At 39.3% G+C, this 26,401-nt stretch overlaps 1 protein-coding gene across 2 annotated transcripts in view; it reads right to left on the bottom strand.

Moving 5' to 3' along the window:
* MYLK (myosin light chain kinase) overlaps window positions 1-26,401 on the bottom strand; it is a 210,396-nt gene that overhangs the window by 101,057 nt on the left and 82,938 nt on the right. For both annotated transcript variants that reach the window (XM_065840410.2, XM_071810812.1), the window contains exons 3-10: window positions 20,081-20,288; window positions 18,307-18,355; window positions 16,757-16,922; window positions 13,310-13,475; window positions 10,503-10,539; window positions 8,010-8,584; window positions 5,730-5,933; window positions 4,514-4,648 (exon numbers count right to left, since the gene is read on the bottom strand). In XM_065840410.2, the coding sequence (XP_065696482.1) occupies window positions 4,514-4,648; window positions 5,730-5,933; window positions 8,010-8,584; window positions 10,503-10,539; window positions 13,310-13,475; window positions 16,757-16,922; window positions 18,307-18,355; window positions 20,081-20,288 (1,540 nt within the window). The remainder of the gene's footprint in view (window positions 1-4,513; window positions 4,649-5,729; window positions 5,934-8,009; window positions 8,585-10,502; window positions 10,540-13,309; window positions 13,476-16,756; window positions 16,923-18,306; window positions 18,356-20,080; window positions 20,289-26,401) is intronic.

The following is a 26,401-nucleotide window of genomic DNA, read 5'->3' as shown; positions in this document are numbered from 1 at the left end:
GTGAGCAGGATAAATTACATGATGGGACAGATTTTTCTCTCACATCTGATTTTCAGCACTAGCAAAATCAGGCAGTGATTATGCGCTATCTGCATATGAAGTTTCACTCTGAAATACAAACATGTGCCAAAATCAGTGTGATTTGAAACATATATATTGTAAAATGTCACAGATGATCTTGTGTCTTTAGTTCTTTCATACATCATCTGTTTGTTAAATTAGCAAATTTTCTATTGCATGAAAAACTGAACAATTAGTCAACTTCCCAGCAGACTCCAATTTTAGAATTAACTCTCTCCACCTTCTTCACAGGTTACATATTCTTATTACCAGTTCCTTTGAGCTTCCTTTCATTCAGCTACTGTTGTAACTATTAGGTCCAATTGCATATTTTTTGCAAGTGGGAATAACATTACATTCAAATATGCACATGTGGAGCTAAAGCCCATGCAGACAAAGCTTTCTGCAAGAGGCCATGGGGCACCGGACTGGCCTCCTGGTCTGCCTGTGGAATGTCTAACCTGACAGGAGTCCTGTCTGGGATTCTGACAGCGAAACTATGAACGGTGCTTAATGATGCTGTGATGATAACCATATCAGAAATACACTCAGGGTAAAAGCTGCATCATAAAACCCAGAACAATGCCTTTTTATTTCTGTTTTAAATAAGAAAATGAATAGGGCAAGTGTTTATATGGAAAAAGAAAATGTGGTCTCCTTCATTGTGTCCACAAATTTTATCAGAGCACCCTCTTTTCCACTCCAGCTCCCAGCAAAACTGTGACTATTTTTTAGCGCTATTCATACAATAGTGAATTCACTTACAAAATAGCCTCTTCATCAAACCCCAGAAAACAAACACATCAGCCCTGCGGAATAATCTGCAGCAAGATTCTAAGTTATATCCATTATACTTATATTTTGAGGTAATAAAACCATCCCTCCCAGTAGTGAAATGTTCCCTTCTCCGGAGGCAGAACAGTCAAATCTTCATGACAGCTTGGCAGCAGGAACAATAACAAAAAATACCTTTCTGCTGGCATGTTATGCCAGAAGAAAGGAAATTTTCCCCTGGCCTATTTATTAGAAGCTTTCTGGACAGATCAGAAGGCTATCCTAAAACCAAACACTACTTGGAGAACTGTTATGCTAAACTCATGGTCATACTGTTTTTAAATTGAGCAGAAAGAGGTGCAATTCAGCTTAGGGGAAATCAAAACATACATGGAAAGCAATACGAAAATCAAGATATTTAAAATACATCTTATTCCTGTAATTTAAAAAAGAAGTTACAAATAAAGTATTTAAAGAAGCTAAAGTAAATTGATGCTACATACTGAACTATTGTCACAGAGAGCACGAGTAAAAAGTGATTGATAACATTTTGGTGAGGCCAGAACTTAAACACAAGAAATTTACTGTGAGGCTATTTGCCCGTAAATCAGTGAAAATTCAGAAAGAAACTTGAAATAAAAGGCAGAGTGAGAAAAATGGGACAGAAGAAACATCTTGAAAAAGTTGGAAAAAAGCCTTAAATCATTAAAATAGGCAACAAGTATAAGAAAGAAACTGAAGATGGTAGAGCTGCACAGAAGAGTAAGAGCTCGAATAAAATCCACAGTTCAGTCAGGTAGCTCTTATTTGCACAGTGTCTATGAATATGGAAAAACTACTTATCCCCACAGATGCTAAGAAGTAATTGTAGACAATGCACAACATACATCATGTAGTTTTTGTCTTGGCTGACCTGAAGGAGAGGTCTGTCTATACGAGGGCTTGGAAAATGTTTTAAATTTGTATGTAGTCACAGCTGGTAAAAATGCTCAGTATCTGAAGTAGTACTTGTATGTAACATTGTACAAGAAGTTATTGCAAGTCTTTTAGTTCTCAGGTGGTTTAGATTTCTCAGAGATCGCAGGAAGGCAGATCAGACATCATACCAGCTGTTCAGTATCCAGGGCTGGGCAGCCCAAGAGTGAGACTGTTCTGCTTTTTTCATTCATTTATTTATTTATTTATTTTTTCTCAAAGCAACCTTCTGTTCATGTTTCTTATGACTTGATAACTTGGTCTTTACATTAATTATTTTGCCAAGATACACATATTTTTCTCACTTCCTTTCAAAAATTAATTCTAGTCCGTTATCATTGTCATGCTTGGAAGACAATTTGCATTTGATATTTTCTTGTGAACTTTTCACATTCTGTCCCATATGATTTTTGTTTCTATGGAGTTGTGCAAAAGTGCTGTCTTTTGAGCAGCAGTGTGATTGCTCTCAGCAGATTGCTTTTTTCTCTGCCGCAGACTATCAGTTGTGGATGTAAAAAGCTTTATATTCCAAGCTACGACAGCAGATTATAACACATCTTTTTTTAAAACAAAATTTGTCTGCCTGCCTCTAATTATATACTGTGAATATATGGTGTTCTTCATATGGCCCGTTGATGAAAGACTCAATCATGTCATTTTGCCAAAAACATTGCTAGGTGTTCTTGGAGTAATATTTCAGGACCAGAAACACAATTTTCTCCTTTATTTTATAAGGGGTATAAATATGAGAAGTTTGCAGTATCTAGCTAGCTGGTAGACAGGAAGGAAATGTTTGCATTCAAATGGATATCACAATAGTTAATTTGATCCTTAGGTAAAATAATGACCATAGGAGTATACATGGAATTATCAGCATTAAACTACTGTTTATAATCCATTCAAGTTTGTATCAAAATGGTGTATAATCAGTTATGTATCACAATCAGATGCAAGACAGAAAAGCATTAAACTATAGTGGTCTGTTCTAGGAGTCTGGAATGAAAGTGGTGTGCTTATATCTTTAGAATAATACATGATGTCCCTAATTTTTATTATTATTATAATTTCTTGTCTTTCTGTTACTCAGAGTCATCACTGCATTTTGACTTTAGAGCAGAATCAATGCACTGACTTTCACTTACAGAACCGTAAGGGTTTGAAATCCAGCTATCTGAAAAAAAGCCCATTTGCTTTTGCCTCCTTGTGATATTGATTCAATTGCAGTTAGAAGCTTAGATGCAATATAAACCTGGTTATACCTGAACAGGGGCAGACTCATCTGAGATCAGTGAGAAGAAAGGTCAGTGCAGAACAGAATCCTGAAAAAAGGCAGGGGGCCCAGTGTATACCAGAGGTCTACAGAAACACGTTGTTTATTGGTCTCTAGGCTGTATTTTTCAGGAGACAATGGATTTCTGGTTAGCAAAGCAGAACACCATTACATGAATGAAGACGCTGTATCTGTGCCTGATGAACTGTAACACAGAAAGTCATTTGAGACAGGGAGATGCTCTGTGTGTGGAAGACAACTGGGTATAACTACACCGCTCACTGACTAACGAAACCGTTTACAAGCAGGGAGTACCCTTGGAATATGAAGGTGAAATGACTGACCCTGTGAGTCAAAGTTGCTTCTTCTGTGCTGGAAGATGTAATTCTTGTATAGCAAAGCAGTCATTCTACTCACGTCTGCAAAGGAGGAACTGCAGAGTAGCCTTTCAACAGACAGACAAATTATTTCCAATGGGAGAGTATCAGAGCCTTTACTCACATGTTTCATGTTGTAAATAAAGCAGTGGCCTTTCTATTCCAGACATGGAGCTATTGGGAAGGGGAACAGACCAGGCTGTGGGAACATACCAGTCTCAAGGTCATGGTTCTTTTGCTCTGCCACTTTTTTCAGTTATCCCATTTACTCCAAATAGCCAAAGAAAAACAGAGGTGATGTGCAAATAATGAATTTTTAAACAATCCTTAATTTTAAAACAGCTTCATGGCAAAGTATGCTATTCTTTGTCTTTAAATTACACACACGCACACAAAGATAGGTAGCCTGTGAGAGTCTGTAAAAAATCAATTGTGCTTCAGGAGTAACAGAGCTGATGAAGGGTTAAGCTGAATAAATCTGTCTAGTGTTGAATTGGTATGCTTCTGAATGGAAAGAGCCCTTAACCAAAGCGTGTATTCCCTGGATCTCTGAAATAACTTGGAATCTAAGCAAAACACTGATGTTTGGGCCCAACTCTGATATTAAGAGGCGTGGGTTTCCTTCATACCATAAAGAGTGATATATTGCACATATTTTGCTTAGAACTACTTATCCCTGCAGGATGATGATGCCAACCCGTTACTCTCAGAGCAGAGGCCATCCAGAAGGAGTGGGGGTAGCACAGGATACAGCAGCAGCACAAGCTTTGCTGCAGCTTGGTCTAAAGCTGTGTTTAACAAAACCCAGGAAAACCATCTGCGAACAATCTTGTCACCGGAGTCCCCTGCTGGGCAGTCCGGAGAACTGCAGTAAGACAGAAAACTGCTCAAGAAAACTACCCTTCCCACATACTGATTTTCTTCAGATATTCTATTGAGTTGTATTACAGTGATTTAAAGGGCTTTGCAGAGTATTCGCAGCCCTGCTATGTAGTGGTCAGAGTGGCATTTGGGACTGTAGATGGAAGTGTGTGCAGGTGTGCAGGGGATTCCTTACCATTGAGAAGCCAAGTGATCTGAGGCACAGGTACCCCTCCGACACAGCACTGCAGCACGAAGTCTTCTCCTTCACTCACAGTGCATCCTTTCAAGACACTGGAAAAGCATGGAGCAACCTCCTGAGCTTTAGGCCCTTTAAAACCAAAATGAAAAGAGTTCCTTTAACCAAAATTGAAAAAAAAATATGTTTACCACTTAGTGACTTTGTCTGGGTGTGCTTAGGTGATGCGGCTGGGCTAACAGATTCATCCCGTGCAAACAAGCAAGAAAAAAAATAAAAACCACGGTGAAATTTTTTTTTGGGAAATAGAAATAATTTTGAGCAATGGACTGGTATAAAGAAGGGGTTCTTTTATAATCTACAAGGCAGGCATTGCCAGTCCTCAAACTATATTTACATGATGGTTTTCTGTGTCAGAATCCACCATCTACAGCCAATGCAACATATTACCAGAGAGCTCAGCGCAAAGAACAGGAAAGATAATTCTTTTCTCCTCTTGTTTGTCTTCTCCCAGTCCCTCTCTCACATTTCCCCTGGCTGGCAGTGAAACAGAGTGGCTTAAGGATGCAGTTTACTGGTCTCTCATGAGACAGAAAGAAAGTATCTTGGGTATCCTGGTTTAACCTCAGGCACCTAAAACCAGGTGAAAAGATTAGAACTGAAGACAGGATTTGCTAAGAGGCCAACAAATCTTTCAACCAGACCAGTAAGACAGTGCCTTCAAGCTCAAAATAATTTGTCACTGGGAAGCTAACTTGAATTTAGCAGAACGCATTTCCCATTTCTCCACTTTTCTTCATGTTTGCTGTACTAAACAGGATTGGTTTGTGCTTGCAAAGCATTTCAGATATGCAGCGTCCTATAGAAATCCTAAGCACCTCAAAAAGAACTGAATACTGAACAACAAAATAAAATCTTTTGCAACCTGTATTGAATACAAGCATCGATAAGAAACCTCAGTAGAGAAAAGGCCTCCCTATGTACCAACATTAAAGGAGATGGTTTTATCTATACAAACAACAACAGGTCAGAAGAGAAACTGATCCAGCAAGTGGATTGCCAGCTGTCCTACATCACATTATTCACAGAGCTAGGAATCAGAATTAACCTGCATTGAGAAGTTGTAATAGACATTTTGCAGCCACCATCCTCTGACAGTTTAGAAGAGCCCAACCACAGGTTTCAAAGTGCAGATGGGCTCATGAGAACTTACTTCTGACAGTTAACAACCAGCTGGTGGAAGTCTGGCCTTTGGGGTTGAAAGCTGCACAGCTGTAAGATCCGCTGTCCCCCAAGCAGGCTTTCTTTAACCATAGGCAATGAATTCCATCTTCTTCATATATCTGGACATCTTCTCCAGCTTTAATAGGCTCACCCTCTTTGAACCACTCCACATCTGGTTTTGGTTTCCCTGAAACTAGACAATCAGGTATTTGAATACTTATGAACACATGTTCCCCTTAGTGTAATTCTGTTACTTGCTTAAGTGTAAATTAGGTATAATTAACATTTATATAACTACACAAACCTTAAGGAGCAAATAATACACAAAACTGTTCAAAAAGATTGTTTGATATTTCTGATCTTCCAAAACCTCTTGGCCAGTCCATCTTTTAAAACAGCAAATATCTGGCAACTTGAAAAACCCCAAGCACTTCTATCATCTGAAAAATGTTCCGCTAGAAGTCAGAGAAAAAATGGATGTGATGAGATATTAGAGGAGAAAGAAAGAAATTTCTCCCCATTCCTTCCTACCCTGCTAAACTGGTTTCTTTGAGCACATAGCAGTACTTTGCAATTCATGGAACCTATGACTGAGGTTGTTTATTCTAATAGTGTTCAGCCTGGAGAAGAGAAGGCTTGAGTGGGCTCTCATCGATATATATGAATATCTGAAGGGAAGGTGTAAAGTAGTTTGAGCCAGGTTCTTTTCAGTGGTAGGACTAGACGCGATGAGCACAAACTGAAGCACAAGAGATTCTGTCTGAGGAAGGGGGCAGATTACCATTACACCTACAAATGCAGCAAAAATTGGAATGTGCGTTGTATACATCAGAAAGCAGGAAATGTACTTTTTTCTGTGCATTTTCTCCACTAGAAGTTACTATTGAGAAAATATTGTCTTTCCTGCTCAGTAGAGAAAAAGCACATTGGAATCCACAGACAACTAGTAAGAACAGTGGAGATGAGAGAACCTCCAAAAGCTGGGGAGAGAAGAAAAAAAAATCCAGCCTGGCAGGTAGAAACCTCCTTAAGGGTGTAACAGCATTTCCATTGTCCATTTGTCCATTGCAGCCAAGCATCAGAAGTGGCTTTGAAGCCAACGTGGTCACCCCTTGCACAGAGGATTCTCAGGAAAGAGAGTTTCTCAGATTACTTATTAAAGCACACTAGCGACATTCCCCTGTAGCTTCCCTACAAACACCTTGCCTTTGGACATAGGAGTTTGTGCTTTGAGTCCAAAGCCAAATGAAAAGGCATTCACTGACTTCAATAACAACTGAATGATGTCCTTGGTTTCTGTACAACAGGGACTACATTTCCCCACCAAACAGGACCATAAAGTAGTTAAAACTTGCAAAGTTTTTGAGATGCTCTGATGGAAGTCAATACACATTCCCAGTACTAACATACCTGAAAAATAAACTATTCAAAAGGTGCCAGGATCTTTGGAATATTTTATCCTCTCCTTATCCTCTGGGCTTGTCACATAAATTGTATTCTTTACTCATGGGACAAGAACTATCAAGAAATGAAATAATTTACCCTGATTTTGTAGTGATTTTTTTTTTTTTCCTCCAGAGACATAAAAAACAATTCCTCTCTCACTTGTGGAAACACTTCTAAGTGCAAATATTACTTTAAAAAATGGTGGAGAAATGTTCCAAAATGTCTTTCTTCTAAAATGTAATTTAAAAAAAAAAGTGTTCTAAGTCTACTATCTGGATTGAGCAAAATGCAGCTCTCATTACTCTTCCAAGAGGTTAAAACCCAGACAAATTCTGCAGAGTAAACTCTAAACCTCCCTTTTAATTCTAACTTTACCATTTCAGCTGCTGGGAAGCATGCAGACCAGCCTTGAGTTGACCCAATATGTAGATGCCACAAGGAAAATGCAGTGACAGATCATAGATTCTTACATGATCGTTTTTTTGGCTCAAGGGCTACGTAACTAATTACACTTATGAAAAGGGTACTGTCCATTTTCTCTCTTGTACCCTCATATAAGATATCCTAAAACCACCTGCTAGTAAGAGTGACATTGATTACACCTGTGGAAACCCCAGATAAGAGAAGGGATGGACATTACGGTACAGAATATTTTGAACATTGCATTGAGAAGAGTATTGTGGAAACAGCACGAGATTCTGCACCTATTTCCAAAACGCTTTAGGAGGACAACTTGCAATGAAGAAGGAATTGCTTCCCCACTTCCACACATAGAAGTGGCACCTGATTAACCCCAGGGCTCTGATGACTTTCATCTCTTTACCTTTGCTCTTGAATTTAATCTCCTGGCCTTCTGACACTTCCAGACTCTGTGGACGGCTCTCAAACTGAGGTGGAATTCCCAGAGGCTCCCTCTTCTCCTCCATTACAGCTTTCCGGGCTCCAGATCTGTTTTCTGCTTCTCTACTCCTTTGACTGAGTTGCCCTGTCAGAGACCAGGTTTGTTGAGCTGACACCAAGGGCTGCACAGCCCTTCTCCTGTCTTCACTCTGTCTGATGAAAGTGGCCTGGGGTTCTGCCTTTGGTTCTGGCTGCAGTTTGACAGCTTGTAGTGTGATGGTGCTTGAAGTTTTCTGCAAGACCTGAGATCCCTTTTTTCCTTCTTTAGGTTCTGGAGGAGACACTGCATTGGCTTCTTGGTGCTGTCCCTGCTTACTGTCTTTGGCTTCTCTAGTGATGTACAAGGTCTCTTTCCTTGCTGATGCCCTGTCTTTGGTTTCAATCATGAGTTCGGTGCTGCTGGATTTCAGCTCTTTAGTAATCCCATTGCTAGTTGCCTGTTTGAATTCTGAACTTTCAGCAGCTTTAACAGCAAGTGTGGTTGGTTTTGGTGGCATGCTGGAGGAAAAGGATAAGTTTAAAGATATATGACAGTGAATAAAGATTACCTACTCTCAGCAATGATATAAACATACAAGCCCTTAGCAAAGATGATGAACTAACTAGCCTTTGGTTTCCTTCACACAGATTAAGAACATGGATGAAAGAGGTGAATGACAAAGCTTCATAGTATGTGATCCATGCTCAAACACTGTCATAACTGAGGAGTTTCTGGATACAAATCCACTGCTGAGGTTCTGACATTTTTTGTTATTCAGACACTGACCTTGCATCCACTGCTTTAGATAGAGAACAATTACAGAAGGCCCTGGGGTGACCATGATGTAACACTGCCTCATGCTTTAATAAATTGCGGTCAAATATAATTATAGCTCAAAATGCCACATAGCATTGCTCCCTAAAGGGAAATTAAAATGTAAATTGTGCATTGAATTTACTGTTTCTAATTATGGTATCCTGTAATTTAGGTGATTTCAAAAGAGAACTGATCAGAAAACTTGGCTAAAGTCTAAGGGAGGGAGAGGGGTTTTGTCAAAAAAAAAAAAGAAAATAAATTGACTGGATGTAACAATATCAGCTACAGTTTTATTAGGAAGAGTTTCTCAGAATTACGATGGATCTTCTGCTCAGTACTTCGGGAGCACAAGAATAGCTGACTAACGGGGACTTGAATCTAAGTTTCCTTCATTGAAGTTGGCTGTCCATTGAATGACCTGTCGAGCATTTTGTGTGTCTCACACTTCCAAAGTGTTACTCCATGGCAGAATTGGAACATATTTGAAATTAGGGGAGTAATTTCTAGCCCAGCTCTGTTTTGCTATGCTTAGTGCCAATGACTTATTCTCTCAGGGATATTCAGGATATTTATTGTGGTATTTTCTTCAGTCAGAGTTAAATGTACTAGAGAAATAATGCCTATGAGATTTGCAGTTACAACTGTAAGATGCACATATATATATATATACTTTAAATATATATATATATTTTTTTCCTTTAAGTGATAGAGGAGGCAAAACTCCAATGGAGAACCCAGAACACAGGGAGCTCCGGCTGTAGGGCTGGACAGTTTCATTTACACTAAACATATTTTCAAGTATGTTCCTAAAACTCTCACAGACCTGAAAAACAGGGTATCACAGCATTTTCAGATCCGCTTTGCAGTGGACATGGAGTCAGGACAACGTAAACATGCCATTTTGAAATCCCATCCAAGCCATATGAGGACAGATTAAACACCCTGAAGAATGTAAAGCAACTGGCCTTCCTGAAAGCATCTTACATAGTCAGCTTAAAGCATTTAATTCCTTCATTTTCTATTCATGAAGACAGAGCATTTTACTCTTTTTTTTTTTTTTTAATTATGGTCATTTAACTTTAAAAATATTGATAAACCCCTAAAATATGGAATATTTTGTTTCTTGTTATTTTACCCATACTTTTGTATATATTTTCAGACATCAGCAAATACCATGGACATACCACATTTTACTGATGGCAGCAAAGAACAACCAGCTTCAGTACTGACAAGTTGCATGCAGGTTTTTGACTCCAAAGAGGAAGTTTGTTCAGTTGATACAGACCGTTTCTCCTCACATAGTTTCTGCTCAGATTATATGTAAGTATTTGGCTACATGGGGACAGTGAGTATAAAGCCCTCTAAATTTTGCTTTTCCAAACAGACCAGAACTCTGTGCTTCATAGTGTTGCCACCAATTCCACCAACTATTTTATAGGAGTCTACCAGGACAGCTGACTTTGGCAGTAAGAGAGAATTTAATCCCAAGTAAACATTAACTTCTAAATACAGACTGATCCAAAAATATATATCACTTTTTGAGGAAGACTCATGCCGTAAATGTCAAAATCAGTGCACTGCAACTAAATATTCTGAGAAAGTACTCTAGTAAAAACATACCATGATGGCTGAGCATACGTGTCAGTCTTATCTGGACCTGAAGAAAAAAAAGGAAAAAACAGGTAACTTATACATACAGTACTTTACACAATTTCATAAATTTGAAAGATTTTATGCAAATAATATACTTAAGAACCTTCATTCTTCATATTTTCAATTCATTGAAGTAAAGATTCACTATCCCCACACCTGAAATTTTATATAGACAAGAGCAAGCTGCTTGGCTGAAACACAAAGAGGGCTTGATCCATTTTGAGACATTGTTGGGTCAGGTAAGTTCCCAAGTCCCTTGAGAACTAAAGTTTCTGTGAACCTTAAAGGGTCCTTGTTGGGGGTGAGAGGTAAGCAAGAGATTCCAGCGTGGAGGCAGCTCATCAAATCGTATGGGAACTCCACAGAGTTTGTAGAATTGGAGAAAGACAAACCATCAGTACTACAGCTGGGCATGCCCACAGTGAAACTGCAGCTGTCCTCTGCTAAAACACAAACCCAAATTAACGGTAGTAAAAATTCCCAAATCCTGAGCTCACCTATAAACTTTTACCAACTCATGGGCTGCGTAGCAAGTATTATCATGTTTAACATGAATAACCCAAATCTCATATATCACTTTTCTTCACTTTGTGACGCCACCAGGAAATCTGGGAAAATGCCTTAGCTATATGGATTTGCCAAGGTACTTCATCAGTTTCCTCACTGTAACGGGGCATGTTCTTAGTTCATACGTGTGTAATCCTCCATGCATTCTCTCAAACTTTGACAGTACTTGTTTGTCTGGGGGGCAGCATGAGAAAATAAATAGTTGGGAGGGGAGAAATACCACCCCAGGTCAAGTACTAACCAAGTCTCTCGATTTTTCCCTAGTTAAAGCTACAGGATACAGCTTGTTTTCTCCTGATCAGATCAAGGTTACATATACGCAGTTGTCAGCTATTAGACTAGAAACTACAGCAGAGAGACATGTGATAATGAATTTACAAGATAATAAATTTTGCAAGTCATCAACAAATACTCCACAAAAATGCTTTCACAGTCTTTTCCTCAGGGAAAAGTCAAAAAACATATGATGAATGATACCCTGATTTCCACTGTGTTTTGCAAGAGAAAATCCACATCTCAATGCTTGGACTTGACACACTATTCAGAGTGACCAAAAGAAGCTATTTACACACACACAAAAGTTGCAGTGAGAGAGGGAAATCATTCATTGACCTCACTTAAACCTGTCAATAAACAGTAAACTAAATTCTTCATATAAAAATTAAAGCTGAAAAGAGACTGGATAAATACAGAAGAGGAAGTTGAATTATTTCTTTTTGCAAACAATGCCATGCAACCCTGTCAATTAAAAGAACATTTTTCCTCTTCCTCTCCACTTTCCACTATTGGAACTTAGGGAAAAAATGTAGCTCTTGGAAGAAGATTATCTATATATGAGATTGCATGGATTTAAAATAAAATGTAGTAATTCTGAGCCACTTGATTGTCTGCTAGCACCTTGAACCACCTCCTATGATCTGATCTAATTGATAATGAAAGAATTAGGTATTACATATCATGGTTAGGTAAGTGGAATCATCCAATTAGTCAAGTACATTGCAAGAGAGTGCCCTTTTTAGCGACCTGTACTAATCCAAGAAAGAATGCCTGCATTATTCAGAGATGTGGTCAGCATCTGAAGCAAACATATACCACAACTGACTTTGTGACCCCAGTTCCACATCAGCTCTCAAGGCAGACATACTCATTGCACAACAGACAGCTCCCCACTTCAGGGGGAGCAAGTAAGGATTGAGTTTCATGTTTAGAAAAAAAGGCTTATTGAACAAAACGGCCCATTCTATAAAACATCAGTTGAATAGGCAACCTGTAGAAGCTCCTTCTACAATGGCTTCATCAGACTGGAATTTACAGATAAACAGTACAGCTTTAACTTGTAAAGACTAGTTGTGGTTTTGAGGATCTCAAGTGTAAATCCTCTTGTGATTTTTATTTTTGATGAGTGACAGGATTGATGTGAACCTAAAAATATTGCATCAAAAAAATCATTGCTGGGTGTGTATGTAACCCACTGATCTTATGACTACAGCTGAAGCCAGCAGTTGTTGACTTAATTATTTAGTTGGGTCCAGTGACTGTTTACCCACTGACTGACGAAATTCCTCTTTAGTGTGGTTGCTGAAGGCTGTATGATTTTGAGGCTGGTGCAAAGGACATACTAAGCAGCACCAAACTGCAAAATGAATTGTGTGTATATATATATATGTCTCCTAAATTATTTATACAAAGACATTTATTTCCTTTAGCAGCAGTGAAATTAAGCAGGATTGGGAGTTAGAAAGCCTGGATTTTAACTTAATTAAGCTGCTTTTTCTCTCTTACAGTTTAAACTTATGCTCCTTTACTTTACTTTCCTGGTTCTACAAATACAGATACCATTTTGTTTCCCAAAGTGGGGCTGGTATAAACATGCATCTGGTGTTGGTACTCAACAAATACAAAATTAATTACTGATTATAATGACAAGCACAAGGCTTTCATTCTCTGAAATTAAAATATTAAAAAAAATATTAAAAACCACAGTAGAAGTAAAAAGCTGGTTTTAAATAAGGTTGTTACCAATCATTCGGATAGCTTTTTTCCCATTGAACTAACACGATGCCACTGCAAGCTATCACAGTATCATTTAATGAAGACAGAGGAAAATAGTGTGGAAAAGCACATGCTTATACTGAGAACACAACCAAAGATATTTTAAAGAGATATCTGGTTCAGTTGTGCTCTGTCCTGTAAACTCTGTGCTGTACCTTGAACGGTGAGCTCTGCAGACACAGATGCCTTCCCAGCACTGTTTACCACTGTGCACGTGTAAACTCCTGAATCAGCGAGCTGAGCATTTTGGATTTCCAGGAACTGGATGCCTGTTTTCTCAAACATGTTGAAACGCTCATTTTGCTGCAATGGAATATCACCCTGCAAATATCACAAGAGACCATGAGACAGCTAGCTATTGGTAAGAAAAGGGGAGAAAGAACTTTTTTTGGTAAAATATAAGGTCAAAACGCTTTTCTCCTATCTTTTAGCCAAATTCCTTCAATCAATAATACTCAGATGGTATAAACAAAACACTGTGTCCAAAAGTTCTAAAACTCCTGTCTGCAGGAGGTTGCTTTTACCTGCATTTTGCCACCCACGCATCTCAGTTTGGTTTTGGCTTTTCATTATTTACTATATCCATATACCTAGAAAAATTTATTTTTACTGTATGTGGGCTCAAAACCAGTTTTCTGTTCATGTTTGTTCCAGGAAGTCAAACATCACACTTTTAAGCAAAAACTTCCAAGTTGGAGAGTAGTCCTCTATCCCTCAATAACTCTTTTATGCTATATCACTTCAGAAACAGGAAAAAATTCTTCACAAGATGACCTCATCAGTGGCCAGGTGAAGCTCACAGAAGGCAGTAGGCATACATTAGGAGGCATTGCTACAACACAGCTCCTTTGTGGTGCCACACAGGAACTAAAACAAAGACTACGGCTTTGAGGCAGGAAGAAATGCATGTAGTTCTATGCTCTCTGTTACACAGATTAGATGGTCAGAATGAAAATTTTTGCCTTTAAATTCTATGAAATAATTGACCAACACCTCATTTGTGAGTAAATCAGTGCTTCTGCTTCAGCACCATCCGTTAAAGGAGTCCCTTGCTACCAGGCACCACAGATCTTCCTATCCTAAGTTTAGGAAGGGAAAGCGTACAAATCTACGATTTGTAGGGCTTTGGTCAGTAAACATTTGGGAAAGGCTACGATGTTTTCAGACACTGTCATTCCTGAAGTCTCTATCAATGTACTTCTACCTGGGTGTTGTAAGTCCTATTTGAACAAAAAAAAGCTAGTTCACATCAGGGGTTCGGTGGCCATACAGTAGAAGCTTCTGTTCTTTGCAATGTAACCATGAGAAAAGGTGAAAGAAAACAGAGTAAGATGTACACAAAAGCTTACTCATTACTTCTAAAAAGTGAAATTTTGGTTGTTTATAAAGCTTCCATGCTGTATGGGAGGTGATTGTGTTGGCTTTGCACTAGCCAGATGTGGCTAGTAAGTGTCATGTAAGTTCTTTCCCATGATGTTGAGGCAGAGCTGAAATTCCTACCACTCCGCAGGACCCTGCAGCACCATCCTGATGAGAGCAGAAATACTGTGGGCCTCAGCTTGTTTGCAGCCAGCCAAAGTACATGCATGGTTACCTGTTAATCCATGCCTTATGAACAGGGATGCAAAAACACACTTCACAACAACAGCCTGCAAATAAAACTCTGTTAAAAAGCAACAACATATTTGCACTTTACAGAGTATATGAATTGTTGAAAGACAGCTTCATGGTGCTCAAAACAGGTGCTAAAATGATAGTATGAAAACCTAAAGAAAATAAATTTAAACAAAAGCAATGGTTTGAGGATAACTTCAAGAGAGTGGACTAGGTGTCTGCAGGCCAGCAATGGCATGACTACTCAACTCCTGAACAACACACCTGCGGTATTTTACAGAATAGTACATGCAGACCTGCAAGTTTTGAAATATGATTTTTAAGGACATAAACATGAACAGAACTCACAGAGCTGCTAATAGCAAGAACTTTGCATACTTCATTCATTTGATCAGGCAATGAATGCCAGATTGTAGTATAACACTTTAGGGAGGCTGACTATCAATAGCAAAATATATAATATAACCTCTAACAAACTGCAAAAACATATATGGAGAAGCATCAAGTGTAGATCCAAACTGTTGGATTGCTGGTCCCTACTTGCTGTTTACTACGCAGCCCTGAACAAAGAGAACTGACTGACAAATCCTGTTTTGTGCTGAGTTGCATGGCTGGAAAACCTGAGCGAGTCCAATGTGACTGGAAGCATTTTGCTGTGGTGCAGCTGTGCCGCAGACTGCCCAGGGAGCCGGCAGCCCCAAAAGAACTGCCAGCACCTGGGGGGGAGAAGCAGACTCCAGATGGAGCCCCCAGCTGAAGGAGATGTCTTATTGTCTTAGTTAGTGTTTCACAGCAAGAGGCTGCTTATTTTCCAAGATGTGTCCTGTCATTCTTGTCTTACCGACAACATGGATAAGTCTGGGATAAAGCAATGACTTGGAAGCAAGCAGGTGTTGTTGTTGGTTTTTTTTTTACTATACATATAGCTACTGTCTGACGAAGGCTGAAGGGGAGCAGGATGCCAGCAGAGAAGTCATATATGTGCTCCTCCAGATTAATTACAGTTCTCTAAAATACTAACAGTTTCAGTAACAATGGCCTCATCAGCATAGTGTTTAATTATCACCTGAAAGCTCTCTCCTTACTAACAAAAAAAAGTGGTTGGAAATCTTGTGTATTCCCAAAGGGGGCACTAGGGCTTAAGTGTGCAATGCTGCTTTAAAAGTCTAGTGAATTGTAAATATTGCTGCTTTTTTTTTTGCAAATGACAAATGCTCACAATTACCGATTTTAATGCAGATCTGAAACTGATAGCTCAGACCTCCTTTATTTTATGTCAGACACTTTTCTGCCACCACTATTTCGGCAGAGGTCAGACTGAAGCAGTTGAACTGTTGCTCATCTGCCTTGGATTTTTTTTTTTCCAAAATAATCATGCATGCTGAAATCCAATCATATCTGTTAATTCCTTAACAGTAAATTTTCAATCCAATTTTATTTCTTTTCAAACATCATTCTAATGTACAGGTAAAACCCAATGTGAGCCATACAGAAAACACAGTTTATGGCTGAGAAACTGACATGGGACTTTGGAAATACAGCTGTAATTTTCACAGCTGTCAGAGACTCCTCTGTAACCACAGTCGAAGCATTAAATCCCTGCAGACCTTCTCTGTAAAACAGAGATTATGACAATACTGACATTTGCCATTATTTTCTATTTTTCCTATCTATTTAGTAAGATCTTTGGATAGGTATGTCCCATGCTTTCTATTTTATAATGGAACCTGGATCTTGTTTGGTACTTTCAGATGATTTTTTGAGCAGATATTTTCAACAATGAGACAGATAAAGAAGAAGTTTATACTGAGAAGGAACACAATTATCTTTTGTGTGCTCGTTCAGCATAAAAATGAGGAAGAATATTTCTCTCCTTGTATGTAAATACCCACGATGATATTTTGCAGTGACAAGTGCATTTCATCCTTTCAAGCCAGAAAATTTCAAAAGAGAAAGAAAACATTATTTATTTATTTCAAAAATCATACCTTAAACCAAGTTACTTGAGGTTGAGGTCGTCCTGTTATTTTACATGAAAATTTGCCTGTTTGACCTTCACGCACAACAACTCTATTGGGTTTTGTTGCAAACTTGGGTGGACTCTCTCCCCAGATGCTTGGCCTGTGCTCCACAGATGGAACAGTAAGTCTTCCCCTGGAAAGACAGTTAACATCCTGGTTCTACAGAACAACTGGAAGCTGTTGTGGTTAGAGCGCACTTCAGGAAGCATTTCAGACCAACAAGTGTATATAATTGGTGGTAAGCAAATTACAGTTACACAGTTTTTTGGCCAATGGAAGAAATGGAAACACTGGTGATGACTGCTCTTGATTCTTCATGCAACTGAATAGTGTGGTATTACACACCCTCATCCAGCATAGACATAACTCACATAACTCATCCCGAGGACAATTCAGGTTGTTTATAAGCAGAGCTGGGCAAACCAAATGAAAGAAAACACTGCATACGTTTAGTTTTCCCCCTTTTCTGTTTCTCAATTGCCTCCTAAAAGGCTATTTGTGTATAACTGTTCACAGTTCTTTATCATGTAATTTTTTCGACATGGAGTGTAATTTCTGATTTATGAATCAACAATTTGGTTTTGTGACATTTCTGACATGTCCTGGTAAAGATTTTTGGTTTGGGGAAGGCTTCTGTTTGGAATCTCATTCACTACAACGTCTGCAAAGCAAACATGTAAAGGGCACAAAACCAAAGTATAATACACCACATCCAGGGTGAATGCCTGTCAAGTGTAAATGCCAAGCTCTACTTAGTTGGATGGCACAGCTGGGAAATGACATGTGGAATGAATCTACACTGACATCAGTGACTGCAGTCCAAAAACCTCCATGACACAGCCATAAAACATGAAACATCAAGCAGTATTATAGCAAGAAAAAAAATAATGGTGCAACTTTAAGTCTGTTAATTTCAAAGGGAACACTCACACTCTTTGCCTGAAGCCCTGGTACCACAGACACATATTAGCAGATGGCAGATGGTGATTTCTTTCTTTCTTTCTTTTTTTTTTTTTTTGTTTTTAAGCATTAATTTCAAGCAAATGGAATAATTTTCAAGACCTGCTTTTCCAGATGGTCTTTTACGACATGCAAGAAGATGTGACAATACCTCACCATTTCTACCAGGTGTCAGATACTAACAGAGACTGCATCGCCTTAGTCCAAGGTGCTGCCAGGACATGATGATTGCCATATAGGCAGCTCGAGGTTTCTAAGTAAGAGACGATACCATAATGAAAGGATTTATATGGACAAGAGGACCAGTAAAACTTCTTGGGAGAGAAGGGTGACTGTAAAATGTATATTCATCAAATAACATAAATATCTGATAGTTTTTAATGTCATGTTCCTCATGTTACCACTAAAGAGGAGCATAAATGTGTATTAAAGAAGTGCAAGAGCCACTTAAAATGGGAAGAAGTGGTTATTCTTTAGAGAGAGTAATTTTACGTGTTTTCCTACTAAAACATACTCAGGTGTCTGTTAAACAACATCAAAGCCAGTGGACTTCTTACCCAGTGGTTTTGGCACCGGATGGCAGGCTGTATTTCTTCAAGGAGTTTCCTGTAAGCACAGGACAGAAAGACAGGAGATGAGGAGCCTATCAAGACCATAGGGAATTACAGATACTAAAGACTATGTAAAATATGCATTTCTCCAGGTTTCAAACATAAAGGAGGAATGCAACACCTGCAATATAAAGTTATGTCATCTGCAGTCCAAAATTAGGCTCTCCAATTTCAAAAACAAGTTTTACCATAGTTACCGTCTAACCTCTGGCCTCAGTTCGTAACAACACTGCAAAGTATTCATGCGAAAATATTTTTAAACAAGTGAATGAAACATTGTGTCTGAATTCTACAGCACTCATTCAAATTAAGACAGAAAAAAAAAAAGTTTTTGGACTCTGAAAGAGGTCTTACTTCACTTGGTTTGGTTTTTTTAGTCCTGTGCTAGCCCAGACTACCATCTCTGTAAAATTATTCTTTTTAAAGCATAGTAGCTTAGAATGCTTGCTGGAGTGAGCAACAGGGAGAGGTGGAAGAAGTCGTGTAAGCTCAGCGCCACCTACCGCACACATGATTTCCTGTAAAATAATTGTTCTGGGGCCTTATAAGAATCTATGTTGCTGTCAGATGGGACATCCGTGCGGGATGGAAAAAGTAGATTGTGTTTCAGTCATTTGTTTTTTCAAGTCGCAGTCAACAACACATCGTGATATCTTTGCTGAGAACAGGAAAAGCCTGTTCTTTGCTATCTTGCTCTATAGAAGGATTTTTAGAACAAAGACCATGTAATTCTTTAACTCTGAGAAATTCAGTCATGGGGTACCACCATGAAATTGCTTTTAAACTGCAGAAATGCCCAGGTCAGAAAAGTTATTATAAAAACTGCTTTAAAAAAATCTTCTACCTCCATGGAAATTGTCACTGATAGAAGTTGTCACAACTTAAAACTAGGTGGGGGGTGGGAAAAGGCATAATTTTTACAACAGAAGACAGTAACAATCATGTCAGGTCCATGAATATTTCAGTATGTACTCTGAGGATATCTGTTAGAGATTTTGACTCTGAATAAACCCAAATGCTGGTTGTTTCAGGACTGCTGTGGATTTTTGCTTTGCTTCAAGAATTCAACACAAAGTATTGACCTGAGGAGCTTTGATATTCAACAGATCTCTAACATGACCAAAGAGAGAAGCAGTACAACTGATTTCCATCCTTCCCTGGCTTTGTGTCACTCTTCACATTTAAAATTTGGCAGTTTGCAACTATCTAATATGCAGATGTTCTCTTAAAAATTCCTGGGTTTGATCTTGGCTGTTTCCTGTGTGACATTAAGCATGCAATTACAACCAGCCGTTCAGCTTAGCAAATGGAAGCACGCATGGAGAACTCCAGAAACCCATTGCCTCAGTGTGCCTGTCTGATAGGCTGTGAAACAACCAAGATTGCCACAGTTTTTACTGTCTGAGAGAAAATGCCAAATTTCCAGGCCTTTGTTGTATCCCAAATGGTGGTGTCCATAGAAATTACGTTTATAGTGAAGTCTTTAAAGCTAGGTCTTTTGTTACCTAAGCATCATCATACATATCTGAAACTGAACACACACTTTATCCAGCCAGAGATCATAGCACCCTGCAAAATCTCTTAAGCTGTGAAAAGCAGCTCTTGCACCAGTGAGAAAGCATGTGTGTACAGTTGCAATTTTAATGAGACAGTTTAACACGGCTTGTTCATTTAATTAAATGCTACAATAATCACAACAACAGTATAAGTACCCTCTTACCTTCCACTGTCAGCTCCACGGTCACTTGACGAATCCCACCGTCATTTGCAGCCTCACAGGTATATTTACCACTGTCACCTTCCTGTACATCTTTGATTACCAAGCTGAATATCCCCCGAATGCTGCGGTCCATGACATAATGGTCCCCCTCCGGGACAGGGTGCCCATTTCTGTACCATGTGATCTGAGGCTCTGGGTAGCCTCTGACCTGGGAAGATGTGAGAGCGGAGAAAGAAGGCAAACACAACAGATGATGGTATTAGGAAGAAATGTTGGACATTTAGCAATGCAGTGGAAAATTCTTGACACAGGAGCTGTTAAACACATACTCTTTGAAAGCCAAATGGCAGAACATAATAAAATGAAAAAACTCTTGGATAAGTCAAACTGTTAAAATCATAAGACTAGTCAGGTAGATAGATACCAACACAGAAAAGTTTCCCACTAGAATAATTTACCTGCAGAAGCGCAGTGACAGTGCCAATGAAGAATTCTGACCCCTGAGTCCCCATCCTCAAGGGCTGTAGTGCTACTATATCTCTAATATGCAAGACTGGAAGACCAAAAATTTCTAGCATGGTTTCTAGCCAAGGATCAGGCTTATATTGTAAATGGACCCCTGCAGTTTTCAAATGTGCTAAGATAGGGGGGTGGTCAGTAGATCGAGAGAGGTCCTCCTTCCCCTCTACTCCACCCTGGTGAGACCCCATCTGGAATATTGTGTTCAGTTCTGGGCCCCTCAGTTCAAGAAGGACAGGGAACTGCTGGAGAGGGTCCAGCGTAGGGCAACAAAGATGATTAAGGGAGTGGAGCATCTCCCTTATGAAGAAAGGCTGAGGGAGCTGGGGCTCTTTAGTTTGGAGAAGAGGAGACTGAGGGGTGACCTTATTAATGTTTATAAATATATAAAGGGTGAGTGCCATGAGGATGGAGTCAGGCTCTTCTCAGTGGCAAACAATGATAGGACAAGGGGCAATGGGATCAAGCTGGAACACAAGAGGTTCCACTTAAATTTGAGAAAGAACTTCTTCTCAGTGAGGGTAACAGAGCACTGGAACAGGCTGCCCAGGGAGGTTGTGGAGTCTCCTTCCCTGGAGACATTCAAAGCCCGCCTGGACACATTCCTGTGCGACCTCACCTAGGCGTTCCTGCTCCAGCAGGGGGATTGGACTAGATGATCTTTTGAGGTCCCTTCCAATCCCAAACATACTGTGATACTGTGATATAGTAGCTGCTGACAATATACAGGCAAGAAATGCAGACACATACCAAAATTTGTCTTGATCTTTAAAAGCAGAAGATAAGGAGTTGCCATTTGAGAAAGTGCCATTAAGGGTCATTCTCATGTTAAAGTGGTAGGAGGACTATAAAGACCTAGAGGTATTCACACACACAAACGCTGCTCAACTTAAAGACCTTTGTGATCTACTGGTAGCCGAAAGAAGAGTTTTCAACAAAATGAGCCAGTCCTGTGCTCATTAAACAGCAACTGTATTAATATATCCTTGCCTGCTATGGTATTAATGATACCTTCAGATTTGCAGGCAGATTCTCAGTTGGCATAACTGAGAATAGAGTTATTGATTTCAGCTGAACTGTTGAAACCTGCTGAGGATCTGTGGATTTTTTTCAAAAAAGGGAAAAGCAGATGTACACCAGTTTCCAAGAAAGAATTAACTCATCAGGTAAAGGTTCTTCCTCTGCTTTGTGAGAGATGTCATCCTCTTTGAAGATCACTTTAGCACACTTCCCCGGTCATCATAACAACTCCTGATTACAATATTTCCCCCCCTTCTTCCCTATTTCCCCACTCTGATGTGTTACCTCTCCATCTTCTGACTCCTTGATCTTTTGCCTATGTCTCATGAAGTAACTGAGTGGATCAAGATGAGCTGGGATGAGTAATAGCTGTGGCTCTGTTTGCTCACTGGGAAAGGAGCAATGTTGCATTTTGAACTATGTTATCCAGTCTTGGCAAGTGAACAGGATGTCCCTTCAACCTCCAGGTGGGCAAAATATTGATGATCTGTCTCGACCGGAAGGAGGCTTGGTTGTGGCTTGCACAAATTTCTCCTAGCATTCTCCTCTCAGTTTCAAATCGGCATTTCAGCTCTACTTTCTTCTGACTGCACAGCACTTACTTTCCAAATTACAATCTGTAGCTAACCGACGTTACCCATTCTAAGTTTCTCTTCTTTCTAAACCTTTCATTTTTAATCCAGCCCCACCTCACTCCAGCTGGGTTTCTCATCTGTTGGATCTTAACCTACAGCTGTCAGAAATTTTTCTCTTTCCTTTAATTCCTTCAGTATCAGATCAGACAAATTAATTTTGCCATTGATGTGGCAACCCTGTAGTCCTGGCACTACTTAATGCACATATATATATAAAGGGGATTAATGTTTGCCAAGAGCATGAATATGCTGAATGAGCTGGAGAAACTTTCCACTTCCGGTACAAACTTCTCAAGTTCTTTTAGTCTATCTTTACCTAAGTAAGAGCCACGTTCTACAAAGAATATGTTGTGGGATCCTGCACAGTGGGGATTTGACTGCTATTTAAAAATACTACAGTGTATTTCTAAACCTCTTTGTGGTTGTGCCTTTTCTTTTCAGAAAACAGCAGCTCCCACTCAACCATGCTCCTTAATGCTACTCTGGTGTATTGATTTCGTGCTTACTCAAAGAGCAGGCTCCCAGAAGTATTTTTCTCAGCACATCTCATTATCAGAAGATGGGAGTTGCGAAGCATCAATATGAGATTTTTACAGTAGTGTAACTCTTGTTAGTTGATAACGTGCTCACTGGTACAGAAAGTGACTTGTACCAAAGAACTTTTCTTACTATTAACTTGTCGGTGCTCTCCTACCTATTTCAGATTAAGGACCCAAAAGAGACATTAAGTGACTTATCCAAAGTGAGAGAGTATATTAGAATGGAGATTTACTTCTCATTTTTGCTTCACTAGATATTAAGGTTTTCTTGGATTTGAAATATTTGAGGCAAAATGGTTTTGAAACTCTAAGTAAATTTCAAGTAATACAATACAGTAAAATGACAGAGGAGCACTTGAATTGGTATGAAGAAACACGTTTTCAGTGCATTACACCACAACCTTTTTATGAACATTAGTGTAGTCACATCTCTTAACAACTGTTAAGATCCTGGCCTGTGAATACAAGTCATCAATTACACACCATCTAATATATTTACTATTTTTTTCCAGTCCACAATCATTTCTTCTGGTGGTTTCTTCTAGGTATTTTTCAACCCAGCTTCAAAGCTCACTAGCCTAAACCTTCCATCACTTGTCCCAGAGAACAACTGGGGTTGAAGTAATGGGAAACACCTTCCTCCGATTTTTCTTTTTGTTTTATCAGCTATGCATTCTGCTACTGAAATAGCTGTTGGTTTATTAAAGTATGAAAAATCCATATTGCAGATAATTATGGTCAATATATGTGATCTAACACGACGTTTTAAATTCATGGCAAAACATAACCCAGGACTGCAGCTCAGGCTGGGATCTAACTGGCTGGGGGACAGCTCTGTGGAAAGTGATCCGTGGGTCCTGGTGACAACAAGGTCAATGTGAGTGACCAGTGTGCTTCTGTGGCAACGAAAACCAAGATGTCCATGGGCTGCACCAACAAGGGCATTTCCAGCAGGGACAAAGAAGTCATTAACCCACCCTACTCAGCATTTGTCAGGCCACATGTGGAATACTGTGGTCAGTTTTGGTCGCCACTGTACAAAAAAATATATGGACAGGCTGGACAAGGTTCAGAGAAGGGAGGCAGAGATGATCAAAGGACTGGGCAGCCACCAGATGAGGAAGGGCTGAGAGAACCGAGTTTGTTCAGCCCTGAAAAAAGAAGGCTGAGGGGGAGACGTGATCACCATGTTCCAGTATTTTAAGGGTGGCTACAAAGAAGATGAAGACTCCTTTTTTGCAAGGAATCACATGGAAAATACAAGGGGTAATGGGTACAAGTTACTCCTGGGGAGATTCCGATGGGACACAAGAGGGAATTTTTTAACAATGAAAACACTCTCCCCAGGGAAGTGGTGGATTCCCCAGTATTGGACACTTTTAAGATTTGGCTGGACAGGGTGCTGGGCCATCTGGTCTAGACAATGCTTTTACCAAGAAAGGCTGGACCAGATGATCCTCGGGGTCCCTTCAAACCTGGTATTCTATGGTTCTATGATGATATTAAGTCCCTCTTGACCACACAAGGCCATTTTTACCTGACCCTCAAACTCTAGTAGACCACTATACATGCCCTTCCAGTATCACATGGCTGAGCCTGCATTAAGTATTTTTCCATTCCTTCCATGTGTGTTTATTTTATGCTTGCTGTGTCTGTATTATTCTGTTCATCTACAACTCTATATTGAGAAAATGCCACATAGAAAATTACAAACACAGGTGATCAGCATACCATTTCCTTTCAAAAGGTTAAGTCATTCCCTTCCCAAATTCTGTATTTTTTTCTTTCATTTTTTGTCAAAAATGAAATGATGGGAAAGCAGAAGTTTACAGAACTGCTCTGGTGCAAGGATTTATTTCAGGTTTGGTTTTGGAATGTGTTTCAAACTGAGCCAGCCCTCTCTGAAATACATAGTCTTGCCATAAAAGTGTCAAGGACCCTTAAACGAATCACTGGTTACTAGGTTTTGATCCTAATGGATCAATTCCAGAACTGCAGCAGGTTTTATATTCCTTCTTAACCTTTCCAGAGCTCACTAAAAACATCTGCCTTGAATAAATCCACAGCAAAGAGAAATTTATCTGCTTATTTAATGCCCAGCAGCAGAAGGCTATAACCTTTATTTACAGCTTGGTCCATGTGAATGTTGCCAGTCCCAGGGAGGCTACAGCTATTCTTTACCTGTTCTACAACCCTAACAAGCGGAAAATTGACAGGAAGCAGCAAATAACCATTGTATTAGCACAAACATGAGTTTTGAGATTTTGTCTGGATCCATCAACTGCTTAAAGTCTTGCTGGAAAAGTCTGCTAAGGTAAAACAGGCCTTCTGCTCCATGCATCGACACAGCAAGTAGAAAGTGCTGGGGGAGAACCTGCTGCCTGTGAAACTTCCAGAGTTAAGATTCAGTTTTGCATCTAGATCTGGGGGAACACTATTGAAAAGGGATGGTGGTAGGTTCCCAAACTAAAAGAAATAAGGAGAAAAAATACAGTTGAAGCTGTACACTAAAGGATGGTACTATTAAAAAATGTACTGCCACAAACTAGTTCCCATTGTCACAAACCTAAAGGCATTCGGTGACCACCAATGTCAAATATATTCAGTGACCCTTTTTATTGTTTGCAAGTGCAGGAAAGATTTTCTAAAACTTGGGCTATATCTTTGCTCCATAAAAGAGTAGTGTATATACCAATTTCAGAAAACCATAGTTTTGCCTACTTAAATGCATCACAGTTGTACTAGTTTAGGGCAATGAGATGCGTTCTTTTGGCTTGTGCTTTTAAGTCAAAACTGATATTCAGCTTTGTAATAACTGTTGCTGGCTCCAGGGAGGATAACGATAAACATGACCCACAGCACCCAAAAAGAGTCACCCATGAGTGACAATAAACCAAAGTGTAAGTAAGTAACTGTGAAACACTGATGAGTTATGTACTGTTATGAGTGCTTCTCACTTTGACAGTAACACTTTAAGACTATTGGAAGTTATGGCAAACATTAAATGATGAATTCATTACAGTGGCTGAGGTGTGCATGCTTGATGTTAAGGATGAGATAAATGTCTTGTGTTGCTGCTCAAGGTAACATCAGCACACGAACAATGAGATTAGAAAGAAAACAGCTATCAAAAAGATGTCTTGGTTTGCAAAATCCTCCCAAATTACACCATATATAGACCAGCATGTTCAAAGTTTTACTAACACTGGCAATGATACAACTGTTATGAAGTTGCTACTGAAACTAACACCTCTCATAGAAATGATTTCATATGCTGCAATATGAATTCCCCTAATAACTAACATTCCTCTCAAGAAACAATCTTTCTCCCATGAAGTCAGAATTTTAAAACATCCAGACTCTCTGAGCACACAGTGTTCAATTGTCCTGCTATTTTTGTAGATTACCTTTGCTTTTGATTCCACAAAATCCAAAATTATTCCTGTGTAAGTGAAGTATTTAATCATTTAATAAAATCACTTGTATTTGGGTGGTTCAATCCATCGAAAGAAAACTGATTTTGAATTTACCTTTGAAAGCCAGAAATATTCTCTATTCAATTCTGTTGAACGCTATTTAAAATGTAACTGTCAAGCCAATTTGAAAAC

Source organism: Patagioenas fasciata, chromosome 7 (assembly GCF_037038585.1).
Source record: "Patagioenas fasciata isolate bPatFas1 chromosome 7, bPatFas1.hap1, whole genome shotgun sequence".
Lineage (NCBI taxonomy): Eukaryota > Metazoa > Chordata > Aves > Columbiformes > Columbidae > Patagioenas > Patagioenas fasciata.
The sequence above is the reverse complement of the archived record's forward strand: the minus strand, read 5'-3'. Positions and strand labels throughout refer to the sequence as shown.